We start from the raw sequence: 26,716 nt of genomic DNA on the forward strand, positions 1-26,716 counted from the left end.
TAATAAAAGTTTTTTTTTTTTTTTTTTTTTAAATCTTACTTACCCAAAACTTCTTTCAAATACATAAAAAATTGTAATTGTTCCAAGCTTTTGACCAGTAGGTGTAGTAATATTTAATCATACTATATAACAATATGTTCTCAAGTCTGCTATAGTACCCACTTACCCCAGCCAATAAGAATGTACCACCAGAAATACTTCTTCTGTGAGACAAAGGTTAGAGCTAGAAGAGTCTGTAGATACATCCCCTCTACCAGCAGCCAAAAATAGTTAGCCAGGATACTGAACTGGAAGAAAGCCACCGCTGCCTTGCAAGAGGTCTGAAGAGGAGACAGTTTTAGAGATTGTAAGTGTTCCGTCAAGATGTACTGTATATTCTTAGAATATATATCTTTCCACTGAAGATACAAGACCATAGAAATTTGCCACAGCAAGACCTCTGCATTGCAAATTAAAGTATGATATTATTGCAGTGCTCAGACATTTCAGCGCAGCATAATGTTAGAGATGAGAATTAGGTAGTGCTAATAAGAAACAGCACATATATCATCGCAGAGAAGGGGGGAAGAAGAAGAGTGTTAGCTATGAAGAAATGTTTTTTTTATACTTCAAAGAAGGTGTTTCAGTTCTAGCGGAGGCAGATCTTGTAAAGTGTGCCTTTAAGGCACAGATGAGTTGGCCGATACTGACAGGGGCTAAAAAATGGATGCAAAAATGTGAAGTCAGTGTCACTATGCTGACAAAAACTGGTGTAAAGCTTTGAAAGTTCTCCACTGTTCCAGATGAATGATGCAGCATCATGCATTGTGACCTAAAATGTTCACTGACCGCAAGGCTGATGGGGAGAACATGAGCATTGACATATTGAATAGCATGATTTAGCTCATTATTTTGAATGACGTGTATAAAACAAAAACAAAAATTCTGCATGAGCCTGTGACAGTTGGCGAGTCTCACTGTTGACATGACGCAGTGGTCCTCGTTCTCGTCGGCAAAGAGAACTGCATCTTTGATGAAGATTGCACTGGCTCGCAGGATGAAGGACGCGAACAGATTGATGTGAATGTAGTTTCTGGTGCAGTGGAACTTTCTGTTTTGAGCAGAGTCAAATTGATTCGCAGATTATTCAACAAATTGTCACAAAACACTCACAGATTAAAATTTCTACTGATCTTTGTGAGGTTACATGAGCTTAGTGAGGATTCTTGCAGTACCTGAAGGCTGTAAACACAAAGATGGCAGAGATGAGGGAAATCAGAGAGGTAGCGTAGCCCGCAGTGTACACCTGCCTGAAAGTGTAGTAATATGTGGTCTGGAAAAGAGGGGAAAAATAAAACATAAAAAGGCAATTATACAATTCTTTTTTAGAGAATAATGTATTTTCAGTTCGATTGGTGCACTTCAACCTTTTTGTTTCACATTTCTGTTGTTATTGGGCCTTATTCTTGACACACATGTAGAACAAATTTCTGTGTAGATTGTTCATATATCTATTCTTACATACACTCTCCCACTGTACTAAATGTGACAATTTGATAATTAAATTTGAATAATTCTAAACATTTCATGAATCATGGAGGGTATGAGGCTGGATGGAGAAAAGAACAAAAGAGTCTCACTATAAGGTCTGAAAAATGGATGTTATAATTAGGGCTGTCAAACGATTAATCGCATCCAAAATAAAAGTTTGTTTTTACATAATACATGTGTGTGTACGGTGTATAATTATTTTCTATATATAAATACACACACATGCATGTATATATTTAAGAAATATTTGCATGTATATACTGTGTATATATATTTATATTATATATAATTTATATTATATATAAATATTTTATATATAAATAACACATTTTTCTTAAATATATATGCATGTGTGTGTATTTATATATAGAAAATAATTATACTCCATACACACACATATATTATGTAAACACAAACTTTTATTTTGGATGCGATTAATCGTTTGACAGCCCTAGTTATAATATATGTTATATTCAACCAATGACAGAGTGCAGCAAAATGCATTAAAAATGTATGATAAAATAATAAGATTTCTTCATTCAGTCATATGTTATTTATGCCACAACCTCTGCCAAATACAGCTGCCAAGCAAATATAAAGTCATGTTAAAAAAAGTATATATAAAAAGTCAAATTCGTTATTATTTTAAATTATTTAAACATGTTCATGGAAAAATGGAAACTTTTGAATAAATGTAATGCTCTATCAGAGGCCATTTTTATTCTTGCTACCAACCTGTGAACTGCACACAGAGGACTGAGGGATATCGTAGGCAGAAAAGGCCCAGCTAACACAGAACATTCCCATAACTTTGGCTAACGTTCTGGCAAGGTTCTCCCAAAGTTATGAGCAAACATTCATCCAGTAACATAAATAGAACCTTCGTTCAGAGTTATCTGGTCTTATTAAGCCTAATGTTCTCAAAACGTTAGCAAAAAAATAAATAAAAAATTATTCATGGAACTTTTTTCGTAAAAAAAAAAAAACGTTTAGTTTGATGTTCATCTAAAGTTTTTTAAATGTTACTACTTGTTTCAGAACATTCAGAGAACATTCAATAGTAACATTCCATTCCTATAATGTTTGCATAATGATACAAATATATATATTTGATAAACATTTTAAAAAAAACTGGATGTTTTTAATGTTAAGAGCATTCATAAATACTGTAATACAGCTAAATGTTCTTAGAACATAATTTTGTCAGCTGTGGGAATGCTAACAATGCTGTCTTCAAAATTCAAAAACAGATAAAGGCATCTTAACCGACAGGGTGATATGCAAACATTCCTACCTCTGCATCCTGCATTTTTTAGTCTTAAGACAAAGCCAACATTAAAAGCAGGTCAGCTTGTTCTGGGATTACAGCATATGCAACTAACTATACTTCATGTGCATCTATAACCACATTGCTACTTCCCCTGATGCAGACACAGCTGAAAGTCATTATGAGTTATTATAGAAATGTAGCACTCATGAGAGAGAGAGAGTTTTATGTTCTTGTCTGGCTGATTCAACTACTGCTAATTGGTTTGTTCACAACAGGAACACTCTCATCTATTTTATTCAAAGTATTGTCTCTATTATCATTACCATTTCACTGTCTTCTGGCACAAACAAAAAGATAATATAAAGAAATTGTCTGGCAGAGGAGAAGATACTTATGCTTTGAGGTGAGTAAATCATTTTTAATTCGCTCCCATCAACTATTAACAAAACCAAAGTGAACTTTCAAGTTCTTAACCCAAAGAGTAAGAAAAGAGAGAGGTGTTTTCGAAAAAGTGGTAAAGAGCTCAACATGTGTGGCACGAGGCGAGTGGGCGTTTTCAATTCACTCTCTATGACATCTGCATAAATGCTCGAGTAACAGAATGTAGGCCTGACAGCAGAGCAGAGGAAGCCGTGACAGTACAAAGTCCCTTTAGACAATGTTTTAAAAGCTAAGAAACTCTCACCATTATGCAAATACGAGGCGAAAAATCCAGGTCAGAATCTTGGAAACGTAACAACGACCCTGCTTGCTTCTGTGCCAGTGAACACGAACTGAAATTAGGGTAAAAATAACTACATACTGTATATAACTATATTTGATGGAGACCTTAAACAAACCAAAACCCGTGAGGCTCCATCTAATTTTGAACGTTTTGGAAAAAGATCAGTGTTTTATTTCTACAAAAAAAAAAAAAAGAGAGAGAGAGACAAGTACAAACACAGAATGGTTATGGGGAAGATTCTTTGAGGATGTCTAACACTTAAAAATAATAGTTGGTATAGAAATAATTTTCACTCAGAAATTGATAGTAGTTTTCACCTCAGTTTCCGGTTCCACGTCCTCCAGAATCTCACAAGCAATCTCATAGGATGGGTAGATTTCCGTCCAGCCATTCTTGGTGCAATTCCTAAGTATGAAACCTGCATTAAAATAATGTTAAACATAATTATCAGCTTGCAACATTGTAAAGGCAACATCTTGATACATCATTTGGCAAAAAGAAGCTTATAAAACTCAAAACACCAACAGCTGCTCATTACATTGCCTGTGTTAGACAGATGCACCTAGTACTTTTCTGTGGAATTATTCACAAAAACAAAACACGTCTCATTTGTCCGAGATTTTTTCCTGAAGCTACTGTATAAACTCAACTCAAATAACATTAAATACCAGGATGACACTGTCTCTGCGACAGTAATCCACATGTCCTTCCTCTCTGTAGCATTTGACAATAAAGGGATTATGTTTTTATTAGTCTGCTTACACCTTTTGTTGTATTTCATGATGTGTAGATGTGAGAGCTCAGATAGATATATCAAACCAGTCAGGTTTATACAAAATTATTTTATCAGCTTGATAATGGGATCCTTATTCAGCCGGAGCATGGGGTTTACTGTATGTCATATAGGTCACAGTAAAACAAGACTGTCTGACTGAATATCATCTCTGAAAAACAGCACTCTCTTTGACCAAAGCACTTAAACCCGAATTGGTTAGGGAGCACTAGAATTTATTTGCTCACAAAAACAAATAGGGTTCAATGGTTCAATGCAAGCGGTTAATCAAAGACCTCTTTCTCTTGAGAACCTTGTGATTGCAACATTACAGCTTCTGGGTTCTAAAGCCCACTCAAACCCTAATACACTGTGTGTTGAGGGAGTTAATCATGTGCTCCAAAGACAAATGCTCTCTTCTGTTATATCATTTTTCGGTAGAAGACGGTCAATTTGAGCAAAATGGTCCATTTGAGCTTTGAGCATTACAGAGAATCAGATGTTCCCTCTCTGATTGCAAAATAAACTAGCACGAGGAGTTCTTTTGGACTTTTGATTGGATTATCAACCAGTGTTCCCAGTATTAAAACAGAACTTAGTAGTGAGGCAACCTGCCACTAGGAGACACATACTGTAAAAACCTGGTCAACCATATAAATCTGATTCCATTGAGTCCGTGTGAACAACAAGGTTATGTCATTGTTTAAGTTGTAGAAATGCCAGTCATCCATGATTCATTAATTCAGTGAGCGCAGTGTCCAATTACAGAGAGGTTACTGAGAGAAATGAAATAAAGTATTAGGCTGGTCATGCAATCTCAACTCATCAGCAAACACGAGGTGATTAATAACTTGTGAGCATAAAGGATTTTCAACATATTTTTCAAAATTGCTATTTATTTCTTTGAAAATAATACTTTTTTAATGAGTGAGCAATTACTGAGTGCACCTTTAAATAACCCAAAAATGAATATTCTGTTATAATTTAATCATATCCATGTATCATGCCAAGGAAAAATGTCAAACAAATGCATTGCATGCAATATTGATTTGCTGTTGCCCAAAAGGTTAAATCAAACAATGCAGATCAAATTTGGACTCAGGGTACATTGTTCTTTTACATAGTAGAAGAGAGCAGGAATAATCGAAACACATTTTTCAGAAAACATTTGACCTAAAACTTGCCTGCAAGAAATTTTTAATTCGTTGTTTTGCTAAGCATTCTAACTGTAAAGTTAATTAATCCATACAGGTACAATATTTTTGACCATACTGTTTTTCCTACAAAATATTCTGTTGACCAACAATTATTTCTTTTGTAAACTATGCTTTCAAAAATCCTAAATTAAGGATATGACACTAATATGACATGGGCCAACTGCCCAGTAAGACATTTCTCTCATTTTGAAGAAATAAACACTTCTAAACTATCTGTCATATAAGCATTCATGAGAAGGACGTTGTGACACATGACGTAAGCGCGTTGTAAAGTTTGTGCAAGAAGAAACGCAGAGGAGCACCACTTCTCAAGAGAACTTCCAACATCCCTCTCATGAACGCTTTCTTACACACAGTTATCATTACGCTTCATAAGACATTGATTCATCCACTGGGGTTGTATGGATTACTGTCACAATCGCTGTGTGTGGTTTTTCAAACATCAACCGCCATTAAGCCATTTAACATCCAATGGCATTATATAGACTCACAGATAAAACCTTTGTTTGTATTTATATGAAGAAAGAAAATCATATACACCACAGATGGCATGAGGGTGAGTAAAAGATGAGAGAATTTTATTATTTTTTCAATGAACTGTCCCTTTAAAAATGTTTGCAAGAAAAAAGATGTTTCAAGAGGATTGATAGAAAAGATAGAAAATGAATAAAATCGCCTACAAATAAGCTCATATTTCTGTATGCATTTATATGATGTGCTTCATTTAGACTAAGCCTCAGTTAACTCTGTAAGACTTGACATTACAGCTAACCTATGACCTTCTGTCTCCTCACCTACACTTATCTCGGCCATTCTGAAGGCCTGCTAAGTGGGTGGTTCAGTGCTAGCTTGCCAATGGGATTTCTTTCCACTCGCTGTTTCTAGCATTACCATAAAACAGAGTTCATCATGTGCTGGAAGTCTTTCTCCCAGAAGCCACAGTGGGGGAAGACGAGAGTAGCGAGGACCTGACCGCTGCTGCTTTCTGTGGTGGAGATGTCAGGCACTGGCCTAGGGGGACTGAAGAGATTGAACAACCGGCGCTAACAGCCCCTGCTATTACGCCTGCTTTAACCCTCTTTGATTTTTAATATTTTTATTATTTCCTTGGCACATTTTCAGCAAGATTTGGAGCAGAGCAAAGTAGATATCTTCAGGTCCATTGTGTACTTATGTATTCATAGAGGTGTGTGGGGGGGATGGAAAACAGCATGATGCAGATAGCAGTTGTGTCATGAGTGTGTTGATTTTTCTTAGCCTCCACATTGATTTCTCAAAAGCCCTGGAGTAGTTTTTCTAGGTTCATGATTTTTAAATGTTTTTCAGTGCCAATGTGTGTAACTTTATTTTTCAGTGCACCATAGGAAATGGGAGATACACATTTTTTAAAGCCGAATGTATTCGTTTTTCTTTATGGTTTGGTTTAAACAAGAGGTGCACAGAAATGAAAATTCTGGGGCGAAAACCTAAAATTCTTGATGCACATGGACGAAAACTGAAACTGAAAATGACTTTTATTGAATCTGAAAGTACAAACTACAAGCAAATAAAATAAAATAACCACACCTGTATTTAAAGTAACACCAAAATTGGACAGAAAATATATAAAAACAATATTAAATATCCATATATTATTCTTCATTTAGTAGATGCAAAAGAATCAGATTTAACATTTATCTTTTGACCAATTATCAAAATAATGTCGAGTCCTACAAAGCTATTATAACCAGAGCATGTGAGCCGAGAGGGAAGCAGAGCAGTGAACGAGACTGTAGTATAATTTTACCGGTATTACCCTGCACAGCTATACCACACCATGAGAGGTGGGGCGTAATTTTATTTTGGCCTTTTTTTCTCTTTCGGACAAAAAAACGAAAATGGCGATGCCGGACAATAATTTTCGGCGGCTGAAATTTCGGTGCATCACTACTTTAAACCTTAATTTTTTTTATTTTAAAGGTAGACTATGCACAATTTTTTTGTAAAAAAAACAACTAAAACTAGTTTTTGTCTTACCTATACATATAAACATAAAAGTGTTTATATTTTAGATCTGTCGGAATGGTTTTCACAGGAAGTTGCGTACATGCATCACTCGCCTGTTTGTGTCTCATCATATCCGTAAATAGAGAAAAGTCATTTCAGCTACTTTGAAAAATGCAGAACAGAGGAGAGTCTTGCAAAAAGAGAACGTGACAGAATTATTTTAAAAGTGACACAGAGATGGCATTTTTTTTTCACTCCACAAGTGAATAAGGTATTTTATTGAACAGATAAATTGCCATATGTAGCTCTCTAACAGAGTTCATTGTAAAGCATTAGCTATTATAAGTAGTCATTTCATTATGGTTGTTGTAGCTGTTGTGCTATAATTTATTTTCAAGGTTAGTACATCTAATGGGATATATCTCAAGCTGACTACCTGAAGACATTACTACAGCTACAGTAATGCTTTCAACTAGTCAGCTTGAGGTTCTTTTACATCTAAACTGGTTATCTCTGAAGCCAAGTAGTGAATGTTTTACGAGCAGTAGGATAACCATATTATTCCGCAAAGTTGCGCATATCCGAAGCACAACCAAAGCAATGTTCTTCCGCACAATGCATGCACAGAACTGAAATGTAAGGTAGTATAAACTGTTAGCGAGCAATAGCACATATTAGAATGCTAAATGCTAAGTCCTTAAGGAAAGCATCAAAGACATATTCTTTATGTATCCAGTGTAGTTGAAGCTGTGTTCTAAATCCCAGCATAACTGAACACTGAACACTATCAAGTCTCCCACTTTTCTCATCTTCCTCAAAAACACAAAAAAACAGTTCAGTGGTGGTCGTTATAAATATATTGTCTTTAGACATAAGCCAAAATGTTACTAAATATATTTTTTTCTGCTTTTTACAACTTAATTTCACCATAAACAAAAGCTAAGTTAACTATCATATGAATGTTTAATTTAGTTAAGACAACCTTAAAAATATCTTGAAGTTTCTTTGTTTATTTTATTTTTATTTTCAATTGGGAGTGTTAATTATTTACATGTACATAACTTAATGGGAATGGTAGCAAAACATTCATAGAAAATTATTTTGTTAGCTTGTATCTATCTGTTTCTACATATGGCAAAAATATCTCCCAGAACACAATTTTGAGATTACTGTTTTGACAAATATTTTATGTGTGTCATTACAGATGCAACAAAATAAGATTAAAAAAGTTAACTTTATTGTCCTCTGGGTAGTCCTGCCCACCATGAAATCTTAATGACCTAAAATCCCTCTTCTCATAACTTACATTAACCATCAAATATCTTTAGATTGGTGGTGATTGTGTAACGTTTTATGTTCAGGATGGGGAAAAAACTGTCATCGTGTTACTGATTAGGACCTCTGGCATGAAACATAAGTTTTGATTTGTAACATGTAAAAAATTGGTACCAATTTCCTGTAGACAACACTTAAAGTCCATCATGAGTACAATTTGCTTGCTCAAATGTTGCTAAGACATATTGAGAAATAACTGTAATCTACTGAACCCGTGAAAACAAATACACTCAGTGTCCCTAAGCAACTATTAACAGAGTTTATGATATCCGGATATTCAGAGCTCTAGCTATGAATTTATAGAGCACTCATGATGTTTCTCTGTGTATGTTTGCCTTGTCACTTTTATTGCCCTGGGTTGGTGTGTCAGTAAAGACAGTTTGTCGTGCTTGAGTGCATGCAAGAGACCAACCAAATGGTATGATCTGGCATGAACTGTGCAAGCTTTTTAGCAGTGGTATAAAATGACATAGCTGTATATGTATTTGTCAGACTTCTTAAGGTACTCATAATAATGCACAGATAAAAAGCTCCAGCAATTCACCTAATCCTCAGCATTTTATTCAACCAATACATTCAGTCTTAAAAATGAAGCTTTGTTCATCTAAAAATGTGTTTCTCGTTGATATTTGATAACAGCCATAATAAAAAATAATAATAAAAAGGCTGCCTGGGATAAGAGTAGCTTACCATGATTGGTTGCAAACAGCTGAGACACTTCGGAACAGGAGACATTGACTACCTGTCCAACTTCTGCTTTGTACCAGCACCAAACATTATCCCAGTTGGTATGACACCCTGAGATACACAAAAATAAATAAGTAATAAGCAGAACATTTTATCATTTTGCTAACAGTAAGGGTGTCATTTTGCAGTCAAAGGAAGATGAAGAAGTGAATCCAATTTGCAGAAGAAGATAATCCAAAGTAAATTAAACAGCTAGCACATAGACAACAACTGACAACTCCAAGAACAAAAAGAGGGCACATTTATACTGTACACAGGTAAAACAAGCAACTAAACAAGACACAGGTGAACTAAACGGTAACTATAGCAACAAATGAGCACGTAAATCTCTAAACAGAAACTCGGGGGCATTTATACGACACAATTTTCAACTGAAACTGAAACCTTTTTATGCATTTTGGCTGTTCATTTAGACGACAACAGTGTTTTGGGGGCCTGAAAACTTCTGAAAATGGGTTTCAAAGTGCAAGTTTTTTGAAAAGGACACCGTTATCGTCTCTGTGTAAACCACAAAAACACGAATTTGTGAAAACAGTGACATCATGCGCATTAGTTGTTGTTAGTTGTACATTAGAGAGGGGAGCTAGACTTCACGATCCACCCATGACTGCAGTGAGCAGCCTCTCCATTATTTTTGCTCATTCCCGCAGTTTTCGCGCTTACACTAAAAGCGTGCATACCATTGATCTATATAACTTCTTTAAACGCAAAGCTCGCCAACGACCACAGATTATTGTTGTTCAACATTCACTGCACGTTAAAACATGCAATACGCCAAGGAAAAAGCGCGTCTGCTCTTAAAGGGAATGTGAGATGATGCTCTGATTGGTTTATTTCACGTTACGCCCAAACCACAGCTATGAATAATGAAGCTACTTCAGACCAACCCCTTTTAGATTTGCGTCGGGCGCAAGAGTCATTTATCCCGCCGGGAAAATAGCAAAAGCGCTGAGACCCACCCACAAAGTTACTTGCGCTTTGCGCTTTGACACTTGCGTTTCAGATCGTTAAAATAGGGCCCTAGGTCTCATACCCAGCAGAGGTGTGAAAGGGTTCGAGTGAGAACAACAGAAACATGAATGGAGCAGTTGAGTTCATCACACCAGACATAGACAACAGACTGCAAGGAAGCTTACAGGGGGCAAGAAATATTTGTATTAGCCTTCTCTAAAAACACACATGAAATAATCATATTTTTAGAGATAACATCATCAGATAAATGGTTTCAGCTTCAATATGTTTCTAAGTTGCTACACCACAATTAAAGTTACAAAACAAGATAAGCGAGTGATTTTCTCTTTGTATTTTGTTCTTTGATTAACATGACAAGGAGCAGCAGGTTTATTGGGCTGCTGTCACTTTAAGAACTAATGCACAGATTCAATATACTGTTGCACAACATGCATTTTCTCTCAGCTATTTATGTTCCAAAACTGACTGTATTTACCTGAATACTCGGCAAGACAGGCATTTTGACAATTATGCTGATCGCGAGCTGTTTGAGAGGCGGTCTTATGAGAGATCAGATATAGATCAGTGGCGCTTTCATAAGACAGTCTCTCAAACAGCTCGCAAGTACCAAATTGCACTTAAACGGTCAAATACATACAAAATTAGGTCGAAATGCCCATCTTGCAGAGTATTCAGGTAAATACAGCGTTTTTTAATCATTTTCGTGGATCTGTGAGAACAGGGATGCAAAGGAAAAACTTTTCTCTTTTTAGTACATTGAGTCCTTGAAACAAAAGTCTATAAACTAAACTTGACAATGGGACCGTTACATTTGAATGTTCTCTGAACATTCTGAAACAAGTAGTAATTAACACTTAAAATCTTTAAAAAATGTAAACGTTAAATGAATGGTCCAACTCAAATGTTTTAAGAAAAAAGTCCCATGAATAATGTAAATAACCTTTCCAGAATTCTAAGAATATTCTCTGTTAGACAGACAGACAGACAGACATAGGGCAACACTCTCTCGCATAGAATAAAACGGGTTATATAAGCATCTCCACTGTTCATGGGTGAGCATCTGTCTAAGGAATCTAAGAGAACAGTGGAAACCGAAGCTGAATGAATGACGAAGACTTTGAGCATAATGAGAGCCACAGGGATCATATTTGGTCATAAATATGGCTGCCATGTCTAAGCCTTGGATCTAATTTCTACTGCTCGTAGATCTATATACTCAGTATATACACATACACCAGTGTTGTTATTGTTAACTAAAACCAAAACTGAAAATAAAAATAATAAATAAATAAATATTAATAACATTAATAGGAATGAAACAAACATTTAAATCACTAAAACTGAAATATATTAAGATATTAAGAAAATAATAATAAAAAAGACAAAATCACATAAAATTATTAAATCTTAAACTGAAGATATAAAAACAAAAGCTCATTGAAATTAATAACTTCTATATAAATAATGCTAAAATAACACTGACCTACTGTACACCCACTGACAAACTTTTAATGTATTTAATTGAAGAGCAGAGTCAAGCTCATTGAAAATCTAAATGAATCTGGAAAACTGATATAGAGTAAAAATTCTGACAGAAGATTATTTAAAAAAATGATTTATTAATTTATTTATTGATCACATTTAGGAAGAAGGATTGCAATCAGTCCACAACAACACCTGACACTGACATCAATCAGCCAACAACAGCTTTTGCGGTAATGGAGAAATATTTGAGAAAGAGAGACTGAACATCTTAGTGAGAGCTGGGAAAGTATAGGTGAATGAGTGTGAAACTCTCTGGCATACACAGACATTTATGGAATCTTGGGCTGGTCCCCACAGAAATGAGAAAGACTTTGAAGGCCTGATGCCACCTCATTAAATGTAAGTATTATCAATGCACCACTGGAGAAAAGCTACACATTTATTTTTTATGGGCAGTCCATCTGACTGCCTGTGTTGTCTATGACAGGACAGTAGAGATTTATCAAAAACGACTCATGAAATATGACAATCTTACATAGACTTTTTGAGTATAGTTGTAAGATGATTCATTATATGAAGACCTTCTAAAAGTGCATTCTTTAAAATAGATTCTGCTGTTACAGAAGGTTCTGGGTATATCTACTGTACTGCACTGGCAGAATTTCTTTACAGTGCTAAATAAGTTTCTCAAACATTTTCTTGGTATATTTTTCTTTATTATTTTCTTCTGTCTTATTTTCTATAGACAGTAATTTCATACAGGGGAACATATTGTACTGAACACCCACCTGACCTTTAAGAAGTCGCCATTGAGTCCTGACCAGTCTCTTTCTTCTCTAACTTAGTGTCAAGCCCAGTCCGCTCTGTAATACATCAAAAGAGGGACATGGCGCCTGCCCTCCTCCCCTCTGTAAGCTCAATGTTAATTAAAGTCTAAGTGGGGCAGGAAGCAGAGCAACGTGGGTTCCTATTAAGAACTCAAGGACAGCACTTTCACCTGCACTGATTCCGGCACTGACTTCTAAAAACCTCTCAATATGTCTGAACCACACTCGCCAATGCTCTACAAACTCAGTCAAGATGGAAACAAGTCGCCCATACTGGCATATCAGCCCAGGGAGGTATAACACCTGGAGAAAGCTATCCATTAGTATTCACATTCATCTCATCCTGATGTTTTCTCATCCCCCAGCTTGTTTTGAGCCAGTCGCCTGAGCCATAGATTTGATTAATTACTCCACTGCAGGAAATTATATACAACTAAAAATTATTATATAAAAATTATTATGAAAATTATCACAACGCTAATTGGCTGATAGTACCACAAGAAAGTGCACAGTCCGGCAGGAGACAGGGAAAATATAAGTTCATTTTTCACTTTTAAGGCGAGACACGGCAGGCAAAAACATAGATTTTTCATGCAGTGGTCAGTTTTGAGATTTTGGGCTAGTGTTCTTTCAAGCTGCTACTGTATAAAGAAAACGTTGAAAATATACATTAAGATGTTTATTTTAATACATTTTGTTTACTTGCGGCAGTAAGTTTCTCCCGAATTTACCAAGAAGTTAGCATTCCAACGCGACATGCCGAGTTCAGTCTGTCATGACCGGTATTGTTGTAAAGATCTGAGTCTCCTGCACAACGCTATGTAAACCAAATATGGGCATTTCCTTTCTATCAGTAACCAATCGTGAATGTCCAAAGGGGGATTTAAAGCTAACGACGAAACCTCATTTAGAGCTATTTAAATCTTTATGCCGTTTTCTCAAAATTAGTTTTTTTTGTCATTCTCCAGTACAAACATCTCAGCCTATGTAGCACTGTATGTACACCAAACTTTCCAGTTATACACTTAGCAGTATTCTGAAGATATTTTCAGAGGTATTTGTTAATAAATCATTCCTGGCCTGATTTATGTGACATTTTAATTAAAAAAAATATTTCGAAAATCGATTTGTTAAGGCTATGGACAGTATATTTTGATTTCCTAAGTAATGAAAGCATATATTCTGAAATCCCTCTGAATTTTTTTTTCACCTTGTGTGTAAACAAAATGAAAAAAGAATTTTGCACCAGGCTTTATCATATGTTCAGATCTATCTACCAAAAATATATGCAAAATTGTGCATATTTAATGAGATAATGCCTAATTTGCATAATTAAACATACAAATTTCTAAGACTTGTAATACATTTTTTATATATACTTGTGTAAGTAATCAACTGAGGAAGTTTCATGGTGATATCTATTATTTAAATTTTTTTCCTTATTCACCTGTGTCTCGCCTTAAGAGCCCTCTAAATAGAAATTGGGTAGGCCTACTTATAAAACAGTATAAAAAGTAATATTAATATTATATCAAATGTATACAATAAAATGTTATATAAATGTTTATTTAAATAATCTATTTCTTTAGTACACACACACACACACATTTACAAGAGTTACTTCTGGTCCTCAATGATTGGCTCAGAGCTCTTTCCAGCCATGCAATATTCTACCAGTATCAGCACAGGAACCGTTTCACCATTTGTATCACTCTGCTTGCAGAATTTCTCACAGCAGGTGTCATGGCGAGGAGAAAACACACAGTCATTTTAGAAATACTACTGTTGATGTGTCACAGAATGTAGTTTAAAGAGTTTTTATATGTAAAAATGTAGTTGTTTAAACTTCAAATATTCATTTTTTTTTATTGACAGGGTATTATCTAGGAAACTCATAATGATTTCCAATTAAATTGTTTATATTATGTTTGCTCCACTTAACTTAAATTAAGAAAGGAATTGGTCTCATCGACATTTGTCATTCCTACAGAGGCTGCATTCTCATTTGTTAACTTTTAGACAGAGCCTGAGTCACGTCACACCAAATGGAGTCTATTGACAAACTGGAAGATACACAGTTTAATTTTTGGAAAAATCATTTTGTTGCATTAAAATTACAAATCCTCTTTGTTTGTGACAATGAAAATTAATGGAAAGAATAAATATAGTTTAAATGCCAACAGAGACAAATGATAATGAAATTCTACTTGAAGTCCACACAATTATTCAGAGCATCAGCATACAAATGCAGCATGCAGCTAATAGGATTTATAATTGTTTAGCACAATAAGTTAGTGTTAGTTTCAAATACTTTCAGACTTTGGAGCCACTCAGCAGGAAAGAGTTTTATTTACATACAATAGAAGGCTGTGTCCAATGGGTTTACAGTGTATATATTTAATAAACAAATCTAAATATATAGCGCCATCAAATATTTATGTGCTTCATCTTCCCCGCGGTTGTGTTTAGTAGTTAAGAGAATTTGAGCATCCACACTAGTCTACAGAAATAATTTCATTAGTTTACTAAGGGTGGTACAGATGACAGGTCTTCATTGAAAACAATATGCTTCTCTGGGGAAGTCTCATGAAAGTCCATATGGAATAACTTATATGTAAACTAAGTGGAGAAAATGTCTTAAATATTCAGTTTTGTCCAACAATGGGAGGTATGGGCTGCAGAGTATATATGCATCCGCGATAGTCGCAGGATGTGCAATGTCAAGTATAGGAATCATAGTTGATCCGTGAATCGTACGGGCCAGCTACACCCCGGTTCGGAACGCATGTGATTCTCAGATTAATGGCAAAGTTTAACCATCATAGAGTGAAAGTTTATCAGTTACATGTGTTTTTAAGACCTGTCAGTTTAAACATCAAGCGCAAGACGACTGGAACTTGCACGCTGTTTTCTGTGCACGCACACAGAGCCGTTCTGACAACATCGAATTATTTTCTCTTTCTCATCTATTTATGCTTGACCGGACATATGCACGGAAAATTAAGACAAAATGCCCTTCTCTGCAAGTTTCCTCGTAAACGCAGTCGGCTATGTGTTGTAAACAGAGAAAGAAAATGGATGCATAATTGCGTATCGTTATATTGGATCTGTGCATTAGTCTTGACGGCAGCCTAATATACCCGCAGCTGTGTGTGTCACCAATGTTAATCAAACAACAAAAGAGAAAGAGAAAATCACCTCTATGGTTTTAACAAAGATAAATTGTATTAATTAATTGTATAATTTTTTTTACAGTGAATAGTGTTATTTTACATTTGATTATTCAATGTATAATAAACTAAAAAAAAAAAAAAAAAAAATTACTACACCCATGACTTTGATGTTTGATTTTTCTGCCTACCTTTTCAATTTGTTTGAAAAGGTTGTGGAAGACCTTGAATGTTAACAGAAGGAATTTGAATTGGATACGGAACTGGACCGGGAGCCAGTTAAGCTGTTGAAGAACAGGAGTGATGTGGTGAATGGAGGGAGTTCGAGTTATGATGTGGACAGCTGAATTCTGGACCAGTTGAAGTTTATGAAGGGATTTGTGAGGGAGGCCGAAAAGGAAAGAGTTGCAGTAGTCCAAACGGGAAATTTTGGGTAAACAAGGTTTTTATTTCCGAGATGCAGTCAGTAAGGGAGGTGGGCGGGAGAGTGGACGAGGGTTTGGTCGAAAGGTAGAGCTGGGTGTCATCAGCATAACAGTGGAATTGAATGTTAAATTTGTGGAAGATATTGCCCAGGGGAAGGAGATAAATGATGAAAAGTAGGGGCCCCAGGACAGAGCCCTGGGGTACACCTGAAGTGACTGCAGAGGGACTGGATTTAAAAAACTTAAATTGAATGAACTGAGTGCGGCCAGAGAGATGAAGATCAGGGGTGAACCAAGGGGCGGAGACGGAAAAGGAAACAGATCTGGTTTTTAACGGAGCAAGGGAATTAAGAATATTATTGATTCCAGTGTTGCAGTGAGAGACCAGATCATCGGGGATGGATAGATTGTGAGTGTCAGGGAGGCAGAAAGAATGGATACTTGAAGTGAGAGAGGCAGGATTGATATTCTTTATATTCCGAAATGAAATAAGGCGTGGTATTTTAGAGATTGAGACAGTGAGTTTCACTGTAAATGAGATGAGAAAATGGTCAGTTATGGGGAGTTCAACAGCTGTAAAGTCAGAAGGGGTGACACCAGAGCAGCAGATTAAGTCCAGAGTATGTCCTTTGGAGTGTGTGGGAAAAGTGATATGTTGCTGGCATCCAAAACTCTTACTAAGTCTTTAGTAAGAGGCAGATTGATTGTCCATGTGGATATTAAAATCACCCAGCAGTATTATGTTTGGTGAGAGAGAGGATAAGTGAGTGAGAAAAGCAGCAAAATCATTTAACCCTCTGGGGTCCTTCGGGTCCAAATGGACCCGAAGTGTTTAAATAAAAAAAATTAAAAAATCATAGCTTCATCGGAATGATCCGAAATTTGGTGACTTTGTTGGTACTTGGTATATGAACACCCAAAAAAATTGGGGACAGGATTTGAATAGTCTAAGTGGTTGTAAAAAAAATAGTCACACTCAGGACCTTCGGGTCCAAATGGACCCGCCATAGGAAATGAATGGGAAATTGGCAAAAATGTGACAATACAGAGTTTTTTTGTGCGTACAATCTACAAATCAGCCACGATCCAGAAAAAAAGCACACAACAGTGAAGGGGTGAATCTATAAAACATCAAGAGTGCAAAACAGACACATCCACACACACACACACACACAAACAAACACACTTTTATACACATACACACTAATAAATTCAGATTACAAAAATCTGTTTTGAATTTTTAAAAATCACAGCTTCATCGGAATGTTACGAAACTAGGTGACTTTTATGGTATTAGGTATGTGAACACAGAAAAAATATTGAGGTCATGATCCAAGCATGCTAAGTGGTCATAACACTTCTGCTCTTTGGTCAAAAATGACCCCCATAGGAAATGAATGGGAAATTGTCAAAAATATGAAAACACAGAGGTTTTTTTGCGCATACAATCTACAAATCAGCCAGGATGCAGAAAAAAAGGACTCAACAGTGAAGGGGTGAATTTCTAAAACATCAAGAGTGCAAAACAGACACATCCACACACACACACAAACATACTTTTATACACATACACACTAATAAATTCAGATTACAAAAATCTGTTTTGAATTTTTAAAAATCACAGCTTCATCGGAATGTTACGAAACTAGGTGACTTTTATGGTATTAGGTATGTGAACACACAAGAAATATTGAGGTCATGATCCAACCATGCTAAGTGGTCATCACACTTCTGCTCTTTGGTCAAAAATGACTCCCATAGGAAATGAATGGGAAATTGTCAAAAATATGAAAACACAGAGTTTTTTTGTGCATACAATCTACAAATCAGCCAGGATGCAGAAAAAAAGGACTCAACAGTGAAGGGGTGAATCTCTAAAAATCAAGAGTGCAAAACAGACTAAATCTGTTCAGGCAAAAATTACTAGAATTCGCAAGCCTTTCTACAGAGAGCTGTAAATCCACTAGTGGTAAAAATGTGCTATTGCGTGATAAAAATGCTCAGTGTGTCCACCAGTTGGCGCCCATCTCATTTCAAAAATTGCTTTCATGAGGCCTAGGCTTGACTCTAAAATGAAATACAGCTTTAATAAAAATTAAATAAAAATTATATATATATAAAAAATTTCTATTATATTCAATGGGAAAAAATGGGTCATAATTATTGCATAAATATTAATTATAAATCATAAAATTATTTCAAAACACCAAAAAAGAAAAGAAAAAATATTATAAAAAACAAGTAAAAAAAAAAATATTAAGATTTTTTAATATATATATTAATCCCGCCCTCCGGGTCCATTTGGACCCGAAGGTCCCAAGTGTGACTGTTAAACGAAGGACCCCAGAGGGTTAAAAAAAAATCTCTATTCGGTTTAGGGGGGCGGTAGACAGTAGCAATGATGGTTGGAGTGGGACCAGACAACTTGCAGACAGCAGATTCAAACGAGCTAGAGACAGGCACAGACACCGGCGAGACTTTCCACTTCTTGCGATAAATTATCGCGAGACCTCCTCCCTGGCCGTGGCCACGGGGTTGACAGATGTAAACAAACCCACTAGGAGTGTATTCATTCAGCTGAGAAAAGTTGTTGGGCTGTTGCCATGTCTCGGTTAAACAAAGAAAGTCTAGCTTACGATCGGAGATGAGGTCCTGGATGAGATGTCCTTTGTCCGTCATTGAGCGGATGTTGAGCAGAGCAAAGTTGAGTGCGGTATTGTCACAGCTGGTGCTAGCCGACCGAGCTATGCGGGCTAACACACTGTGGTCGATAGCCCAGTTGATGGAGCATGGAGGGCGACGGGAGCTGGACCAGATGGACTTTATTACTGTTGAGCTGTTGTGGTGGAAATTCCGATGGGATCCTCGGTGGATGTATCTCAGACGAGGCTGGAAGGCGATGTCCGGATGAAGGTGGAAAGCCTCCAGCGCAGGTCCAGGCAGGTGATAGCGCAGCCGGAGCAGGTCGATGGCCGAATACTGAAGCAAATCCGTCACTAGAAGGTGAACAGGCAGTAGAAAGAGCCAGGCACAGACAAACAAGATGCATGTCCTACCGGCCCACATTGTAGATGAAGATTTAAGCAGCGTCGACGGCCAGTGAAAACGCCAGATGAGGCACAAACCAGAAGAGAACAGGTGAGCTAACTGTGAAGACTCACACAAATGGTAGTGCCGGCAGATCGTAAAAGTATTCCAAATGAAGGCAATTACACTGTCTGATTAGGTCATAGAACCATAAAGTGAGTCTGTAAAGTCTGGAAAGTTAAAAGATAAGAGGTTACCGGCGAGCAGCGGCAGCAAGTTGCGCCAGCGTTCACTCGCGATCGGAGTCCAATGGCAGATGACCAAAATGTAGATGACAAAAACACCCCTGGAAAAAAAGTAAGCTTCTGTCTACAAATATTACATATGATGTATCTCAAAACCTTAGTAAAAGGAATCATGCTTAAAACATGATTCATTATCCTTTGATCAATGACAATGAAAGCACAATGAAATGAGTTGTATTGATCTCATCTGCTGATCCGCACCCTTCATCAGCAGCCAGAATCGAACAGCTTCTGTTTGAGAAACTGCCTTTAATCTCCATAATCTCTACACTTGATTGCATCCTATAATTACCTTGCCTGACCTGACCTATATACTGTAGGAAAGTGTAATGCTTAAAATTGTAAAATCTATTCTAGTTTTCAGCACCCCATCCAATCAGAAATACTCTTAGTCTGAGAATCTTTTAAATCATGTTCACCCTGAAAAGTGTCTTATTAACAATCAGCAAATGGGTAGACATTAAAGGGCACCTATTATGCCCCTTTTTACAAGATGTAATATTGGTCTTGGGTGTCCCCAGAATGTATTTGTGAAGTTTCAGCACAAAATACCCCACAGTTAATTTATTATAACCTTTTGAAAATGTCATTTTTGGGGCCTGTTTTAAAAAGAGCTGTTTTGCTGTGTACCACCTTAAATGTAAATGAGCTGCATATCCCCACCCTGCAGGACCCAGATGATGAAGAGAGTCCGGCACAGAATAAACACGAAAGAGAATGGACTAAACGTCTCGGAATGGTTATTTGATACATTTATGTACTTACAAAGTTTTAATCGTGTCCCCTTTGCAATTATGGATGTGCAACACACACACACACACACACGAATTGTGATAACGTTCGCGCAATTTTTTGAAACACACACACACAAATACTGTGATAACGTTTGCTAAGTACAAACGATTTTTTTTTTTTTTAAGTACAAACGAAATTATATTTATGCCAGGAGTGCTGTTGCGTCATGTTGACATTACTTGTCGTACAGGTGCTTATGTGGCAAATGTGAGAAGATGGCTACAGAACCAGAAAACATATGCTGCGGAGATAGACGTTTATATACTGTCTATGGAGATAGAGCTGACCTTAATTTATTTACATTTGTAATTGCTGCAAAAAATGATACGTGACATAAAACTGTCTGACGTTGTTTGTTGAGACATCCTATGACGACGACAATAAATAGCTTTAGACGCATTTGTTGTTAAACTGGCTGACATCGATTGAAATGACTATTTGCTCAAAAATCATAAAATACACTTACTTCTTCTGGAGTCACATTGGATCGCGAACAGTAGGCAACGATCCACACTTGAGGATTAACTTTAACCCTCGTTCACTAAACAGTCAGTCAGAAAATGATTCGCGCAAACATAAACGTATTTAGGAAGTTTAAGTGGCTCCTTTTCTTCATAAATAAAATCCATCCGCTGCGTTTTCAGTGGCTCTGATGTCAGTGAAGACTACTATGTCCATTCTTACATCCCACAACAGAACACCTAACGTTACTCTTCTTAGGAGACATTACCGGCTGTCGTTGAAACAATGGAGGATGGTGTACAGATCACCGAGGGCGGGGTCTATGCCAAAACCAGATTGTCAATCAAACCACGTCGGTGGGGCTTAGCGCAATTCTACGTCACAGTGAGAGTAATCTTAGAACAGGGTGTTCTGAGACAGTGCTTGTGATTTATTGAGATAGTAAAAAAACTACTGGGTGGATTTTTATCATTCTAGGGTGGTTTTGCTCACACAATGCCAACACACATTTATGTTCAAACACCATGTAAAAGTGAATTTTGCATAATAGGTGCCCTTTAAGGACATAAAGAGATGCAAAGTAGTAAGGATTGAAGTAGTTCAGATGGGAGAGCTCACCAGTGATATTGTTGCTGCTGTGGGCCTCTTGTCTTTCTGTGTGAATGCATTGCTCTTTCACCTTCATATGCTCAGCCACCAGAACACATGCTGGATGAATCGTTTCCACCTGTGAATGATGATGAAAAACAAAAAATGTGTGAGGCAAATTAAATGACAAAATGCAGCACATATTAAGAAACCGCATAAAAATGCTGAGCCCATTACAGAAAGATGGTGAGCAATTTCACAATTGTAGTTAAATTGACAATAAAATCAGGAAAAATCATTCAATTTAAAACATTAATTGCTAACAATTTGGACATATGTTTAACTCCATTTGTGTTCCACAGAAGAAAGATCCCCAGCGTTTGACAAAAGGAGAATAGTTATTTTTGGAGTTAACAGATTGAAAATACATTGCATATCTATTTAAGGGATCTAAGTATTTATCAGACTGAGACTTCAGACTGAAATATCTCGTCAATAAGCCCCAGCCACACACCAATATTAGTCTGTAAAATCTCATTATCTCTGAAGCAGCCATTGAACCAATTTGAGCCTCTCTTGCCATCATTTACTACAATTAAATGCATTAGAGATGCAGAGAAATAAAGATAGAATGACTATATAACAAGATGTGTGGGAGGTTGTCTTTTCGACATCATAAAAAGGAAAAGTTGTTTCTGTTTCACCTCTTTGTTGCATAAAAAGACCTGTAATGGCCACCCACTTATTCCTGAGAGGAATGAGAGAGAGTCAGAGGTGGGTGAATGCTAATGATCCGATTAAGCCTGAGGTTACGGTGGAATGAGCAGTAGAAACAGATTCAGAAGTTCCTGAAACAGACCTACGTATCTCCAAAGGAAAATAGAGATGGTGAATCATAACAATACCAGAAAAAGTGAATTGTTGTATTTATTCTAGAGGGACGCCTCAGGGGTCTGTGTGTCATAGCAGTCATCCTCTATGTGTGAATCAAATCAATAGTATGACGTCAGTATGGAAATCAAAGTAAACGTTCCAGCTATGTTGACTGTTATTTATCCAGTGGTTGACGTTGGGCATGTCCCTTTCACTGGGCTAATAGGCCAAAATGGATGTTTTCAGGACACAAGTTGATGCAGTGAGTGAGAGCGCTAGTGTGAGTATGTTTATGGCTGTTTGTGTTTAGAAAAGTCTGTGTGTTTGCTTGTTTATTTATCTGCGAGTGCTTGTTAGTGCTTATGTTCTCTCCGAATTCAAAACCAGAGCAGATGGTTGCGCTGTTGGTTTCATTGACCTCTGTCGCCTGCTGGTAGGCGAGATAAGAGAGAAGGGATCGTGGATGAGTTCAGGAAGTTTTCACTGGTTTAGTTACAGTGCATTTGGAAACAAAAGGAAAGACTCTCACAAACAAGTCTCGCATATCTCAAGGTCAATCTGAATCTTCAGGACAGAAAACTAACTAGCCTAAAACACCCATCTTATAAGGCAGAAAAAATATTTAAATAATAACATAAGGATCCATTTTAGTGCTGTTAACGCATCATAATTTAAAGAATATTAGTGGCTGACACTTTAAAAGAACTCAATTTCTGAATTAGCCTAATTGTCTAGGCAGATTATTGTACAGTATAAAGTCGATCATTTAAAACAATAATGATTTAAAAAAAGCAAAGTAAAAAAAGTCCATTCCACTCCTATTTCAATCATTTGAAGGCACAATGAAAGCAAAATTCAAGAGAGTCGCTGTTGGTCACAAAGCTTCGGAATTCTTGAAATGCAGTGCACATTAGAATGGACTTCTTTTGTCATTTTAGATCCTTTTGTGTTTCATGGAAGACAGGGTTTAAACCAACATGAGGGTGAGTAAATGATAAACCCTAAAAGTTTATCCTTGGCTAATGATAAACCCAAAAAAAGTGTATCCTTGGGTAAACTAATCGATTACTCTGAAATTAGCAGAATATGGCACTGGAGTAACATTTTGGTAGTACTGCAGGATGTTTTTTTAGGATAAAAAAAGCTAGACTGAAATTTACTGCTCAGATATTTACAGAAAATTATCATTTTGAATGTATACAATTTATCTAAAAGCAATGGTTAGGGGAAAAAAAAGATTAATATAGTGTCATACAGTATCTATAAAAAGAGAGTGAATTTTCAAAAGACTGATGGAGATTTGTGTGGGAAAATTTGGCAAGATAAACTGCTGCAGTTAGTGAAATTGTTACGCCACTGAATGCATAATAACCTTTTTTATTATACTTGTATAAGAATTGCATGTAATCTACATTAAACCCAAGCAGACACTACAAATCTCCATGGCATTTTCTCAAGCCAAGGCCAAGGCTCATCTTGGATATGCAGAAACTGTGAGGGGAATAATAACACTGAAAGACCTCTATGCATCACTACAACAAATTTAATTTGTTTGTCAGGATGGGTGAGAGAGAAGCACTGGTGACACACCTGGGCAGTAAAGCACTTTGTTTCAATGAAACTACTATTCACAGGACTTTTGACTGCATCCATGTGGCTCTAAAGGTCTCCAAAAAGTCAAGTCTCCTATCTTGCCAAAAAAACAATTCTGACACATCTGCTGATAAAGGGTGTTCAAGGCCGCCTCCATGTCTCCCCACAAATTGACATTACAATGTACTAATCAAATGTACATCATTGAGCCAAAAATTCTGCAACAAGGAGCTAAAAATCCCTTTTTGTTCTCACTGTCTTTGTGGCTGCATATCTAAATATCTTAAGTAAATAGACACCTGTTGTCTTCAATCAATCTAACCTCTGCACTAAAACGCTCTGGTGACCTGATCAGAAATGTTAAACATGTTGAGAGGACAAATAAAGAAGAAAAATAACTGACCGATAAGGATCCTGTTATCAGTCAAATAGCATCCAGCGGCCCCGAGGAAGAGGCTTGTGAACACATGGAATCATTATTATAGGAAATGAACATCCATTCAGGGAAGGAAAGCCATATCATTAGAGGGAGTACCAAACAACAACTACATTTAATTACAACACTGATTTGCGCTCGACTTTGTGGTCTGTGCTCCTCAGAAACTGGAATGGTAATCTACCTTTGAATTAGCAGAACAGAATTTTTTAAAATTTTATTTTGATTTTGATTTTTTTTAAGGCCAGTAAGTCACATAAATTGCATGCTTAATTTTCATGAGAGGAACCTAAATTGGCCACTCGAGTTAATATATGTCAGTGTTCCTGTACTGGAAATGGTCATCAAAACATCATTAAAAGGAGACCGGGATCTCAGGTCAGTACAGCTAATCAAATCAACATCTGTGACACATCAGCACATTAAATATAGCACTGGACTGATCCCTAGAGAAAATAGTGGAAATCAAACGGCATGGATTACACTTCATCTGCATCATTAGCTCAGTATGATGCCTTTTTTAAATAAATGTATATTTTGTGTATATCTATTTATATTTCTCAAAAAAATCTCACATAAATCTGGAAGCAGGGGTACTATAAACACATTTGCCATTTATGACGTGCAACTCAAACAGCATACATTCAACATACTTTGTCTAATTCAGTGGTGCAGTGCCATGCCTTTTAAGATAAATATGTAAATCTCTCTCAAAAGAAAATCTCACATGAATCTGGAGGCAAATGTTAATAAACTTTGATATCAGGAGCAGTATAAAACACTTGACTTGTACGACGTGTAATTCAAACAGCATACACTATACTTTGTCTACATCAGTGGAATATAAATATGCAAATATCTCTCAAGGAAATCTCACCTGAATCTGGAGGCAAATGCTAAAATTTGCAATGAAATACTTAAGGAAATTCAACATGATTATGTGGTTTGTCATGCTATTAAACATTTGTTAATTATTTTAGCTATGCATGGAGCATTAATGACCTCATATTAATTAGGAATACTTGTACTTTTTAAATTCATTTGAATTTGGTATTTGAATAAAGATGGTGAAAAACGTATAGCATTATGCTCTATGTGTTAATCAACAATAAAAAAGTCCATGGACATGTTATGCAACTAGCAATATGTCAGGGATATAACACTCTTTAAACATCTCTCATTTTATTTCTGATATTTGGAAATATTATTTTGCATGCTATAGCCCAACAACAAAATCCACTAGCCATATTAATCAAATTGCAATGACTACTTGATTTCAAAAGCACCCAGTCTATAATCACGACAATGCACAGAATACCAAGATTTTGGAACTCTGGAATCTCAATTTAAAAAGCACAATGTATGTGCGCAGTAATAATACAGAACATTATTAAAATATTACAATATTTGTTATAAATATACAAAGCAAAGGATTCACGGAGATAACTTACTGCTTCCCAGATGCTCTGGTGAATCCCCAAACTCAGTAAAACGGCGACCAGTCTTACGGTTGACCAAGTTCTGAAGAGAAACATAATTAGGACTCCGGTGTAATGGGAAAGAATGAAGTTTGTTACTGTCTAACCAGATTACGCAGAAGCCTCTGTTAAATCTCTGGATGTTTTTCAGAAGTCTCGATGTCTTCAATCATACTGTGCGCTGTCGTTCAGCTCAAACGCTCAGTCCTACATGTCTTGTAAAGCTCGCAATATTTGTAATTGAACCATGTGTGTCGTCCTCATAACAGCCCGTAAACAACCTGTCGCTGTGAGTTCCCAGCACAAACTGAGCTGGAGAGTGGCGCGCGTGGCGAAATGAAGGCTGACTTCACCCATTATATACATTATGATTTCCAGTGGTTATTTTAACAACTGTCTGAAATAAAGCAAAAGGTTTTCAACCGAAAACTAGCCAAACTAGTCGCGAGAGAATAAGACACCAAGCGTAGACCAATGGTTACCTTACAACAGGTAATTATTCATCCAGTTAAAATTATGAATTCCTCAAATAGGCTACAATGAAATGGAGTAAAATATTATTAATTATATTGTTAAATATATTACCTAGACAATTATGCAATTTATCGATTTTCTACAGGTAATTTTATTACTACCAAAAATACTACAATATTGAGGGTAAAACGCGGTAAATGCACACCAACGTAAAATTCACATTTG

At 36.4% G+C, this 26,716-nt stretch overlaps 1 protein-coding gene across 2 annotated transcripts in view; it reads right to left on the bottom strand.

Moving 5' to 3' along the window:
• Nucleotides 1–26,461, bottom strand: part of ghrhrb (growth hormone releasing hormone receptor b) — a 54,379-nt gene extending 27,918 nt beyond the window's left edge. Inside the window, exons 1-7 of one of the 2 annotated variants that reach the window (XM_079884004.1) lie at nt 25,991–26,461; nt 21,668–21,776; nt 9,525–9,632; nt 3,842–3,942; nt 1,215–1,312; nt 958–1,090; nt 167–320 (exon numbers count right to left, since the gene is read on the bottom strand). In XM_079884004.1, coding sequence (XP_079740130.1) covers nt 167–320; nt 958–1,090; nt 1,215–1,312; nt 3,842–3,942; nt 9,525–9,632; nt 21,668–21,776; nt 25,991–26,074 — 787 coding nt within the window. In that variant the 5' untranslated portion in view covers nt 26,075–26,461. The remainder of the gene's footprint in view (nt 1–166; nt 321–957; nt 1,091–1,214; nt 1,313–3,841; nt 3,943–9,524; nt 9,633–21,667; nt 21,777–25,990) is intronic. The other variant, XM_079884005.1, reaches the window with a different exon arrangement.
• Between the last annotated feature and the right edge of the window lie 255 nt (nt 26,462–26,716).

Source organism: Squalius cephalus (genome assembly GCF_949319135.1).
Source record: "Squalius cephalus genome assembly, chromosome: 10".
Lineage (NCBI taxonomy): Eukaryota > Metazoa > Chordata > Actinopteri > Cypriniformes > Leuciscidae > Squalius > Squalius cephalus.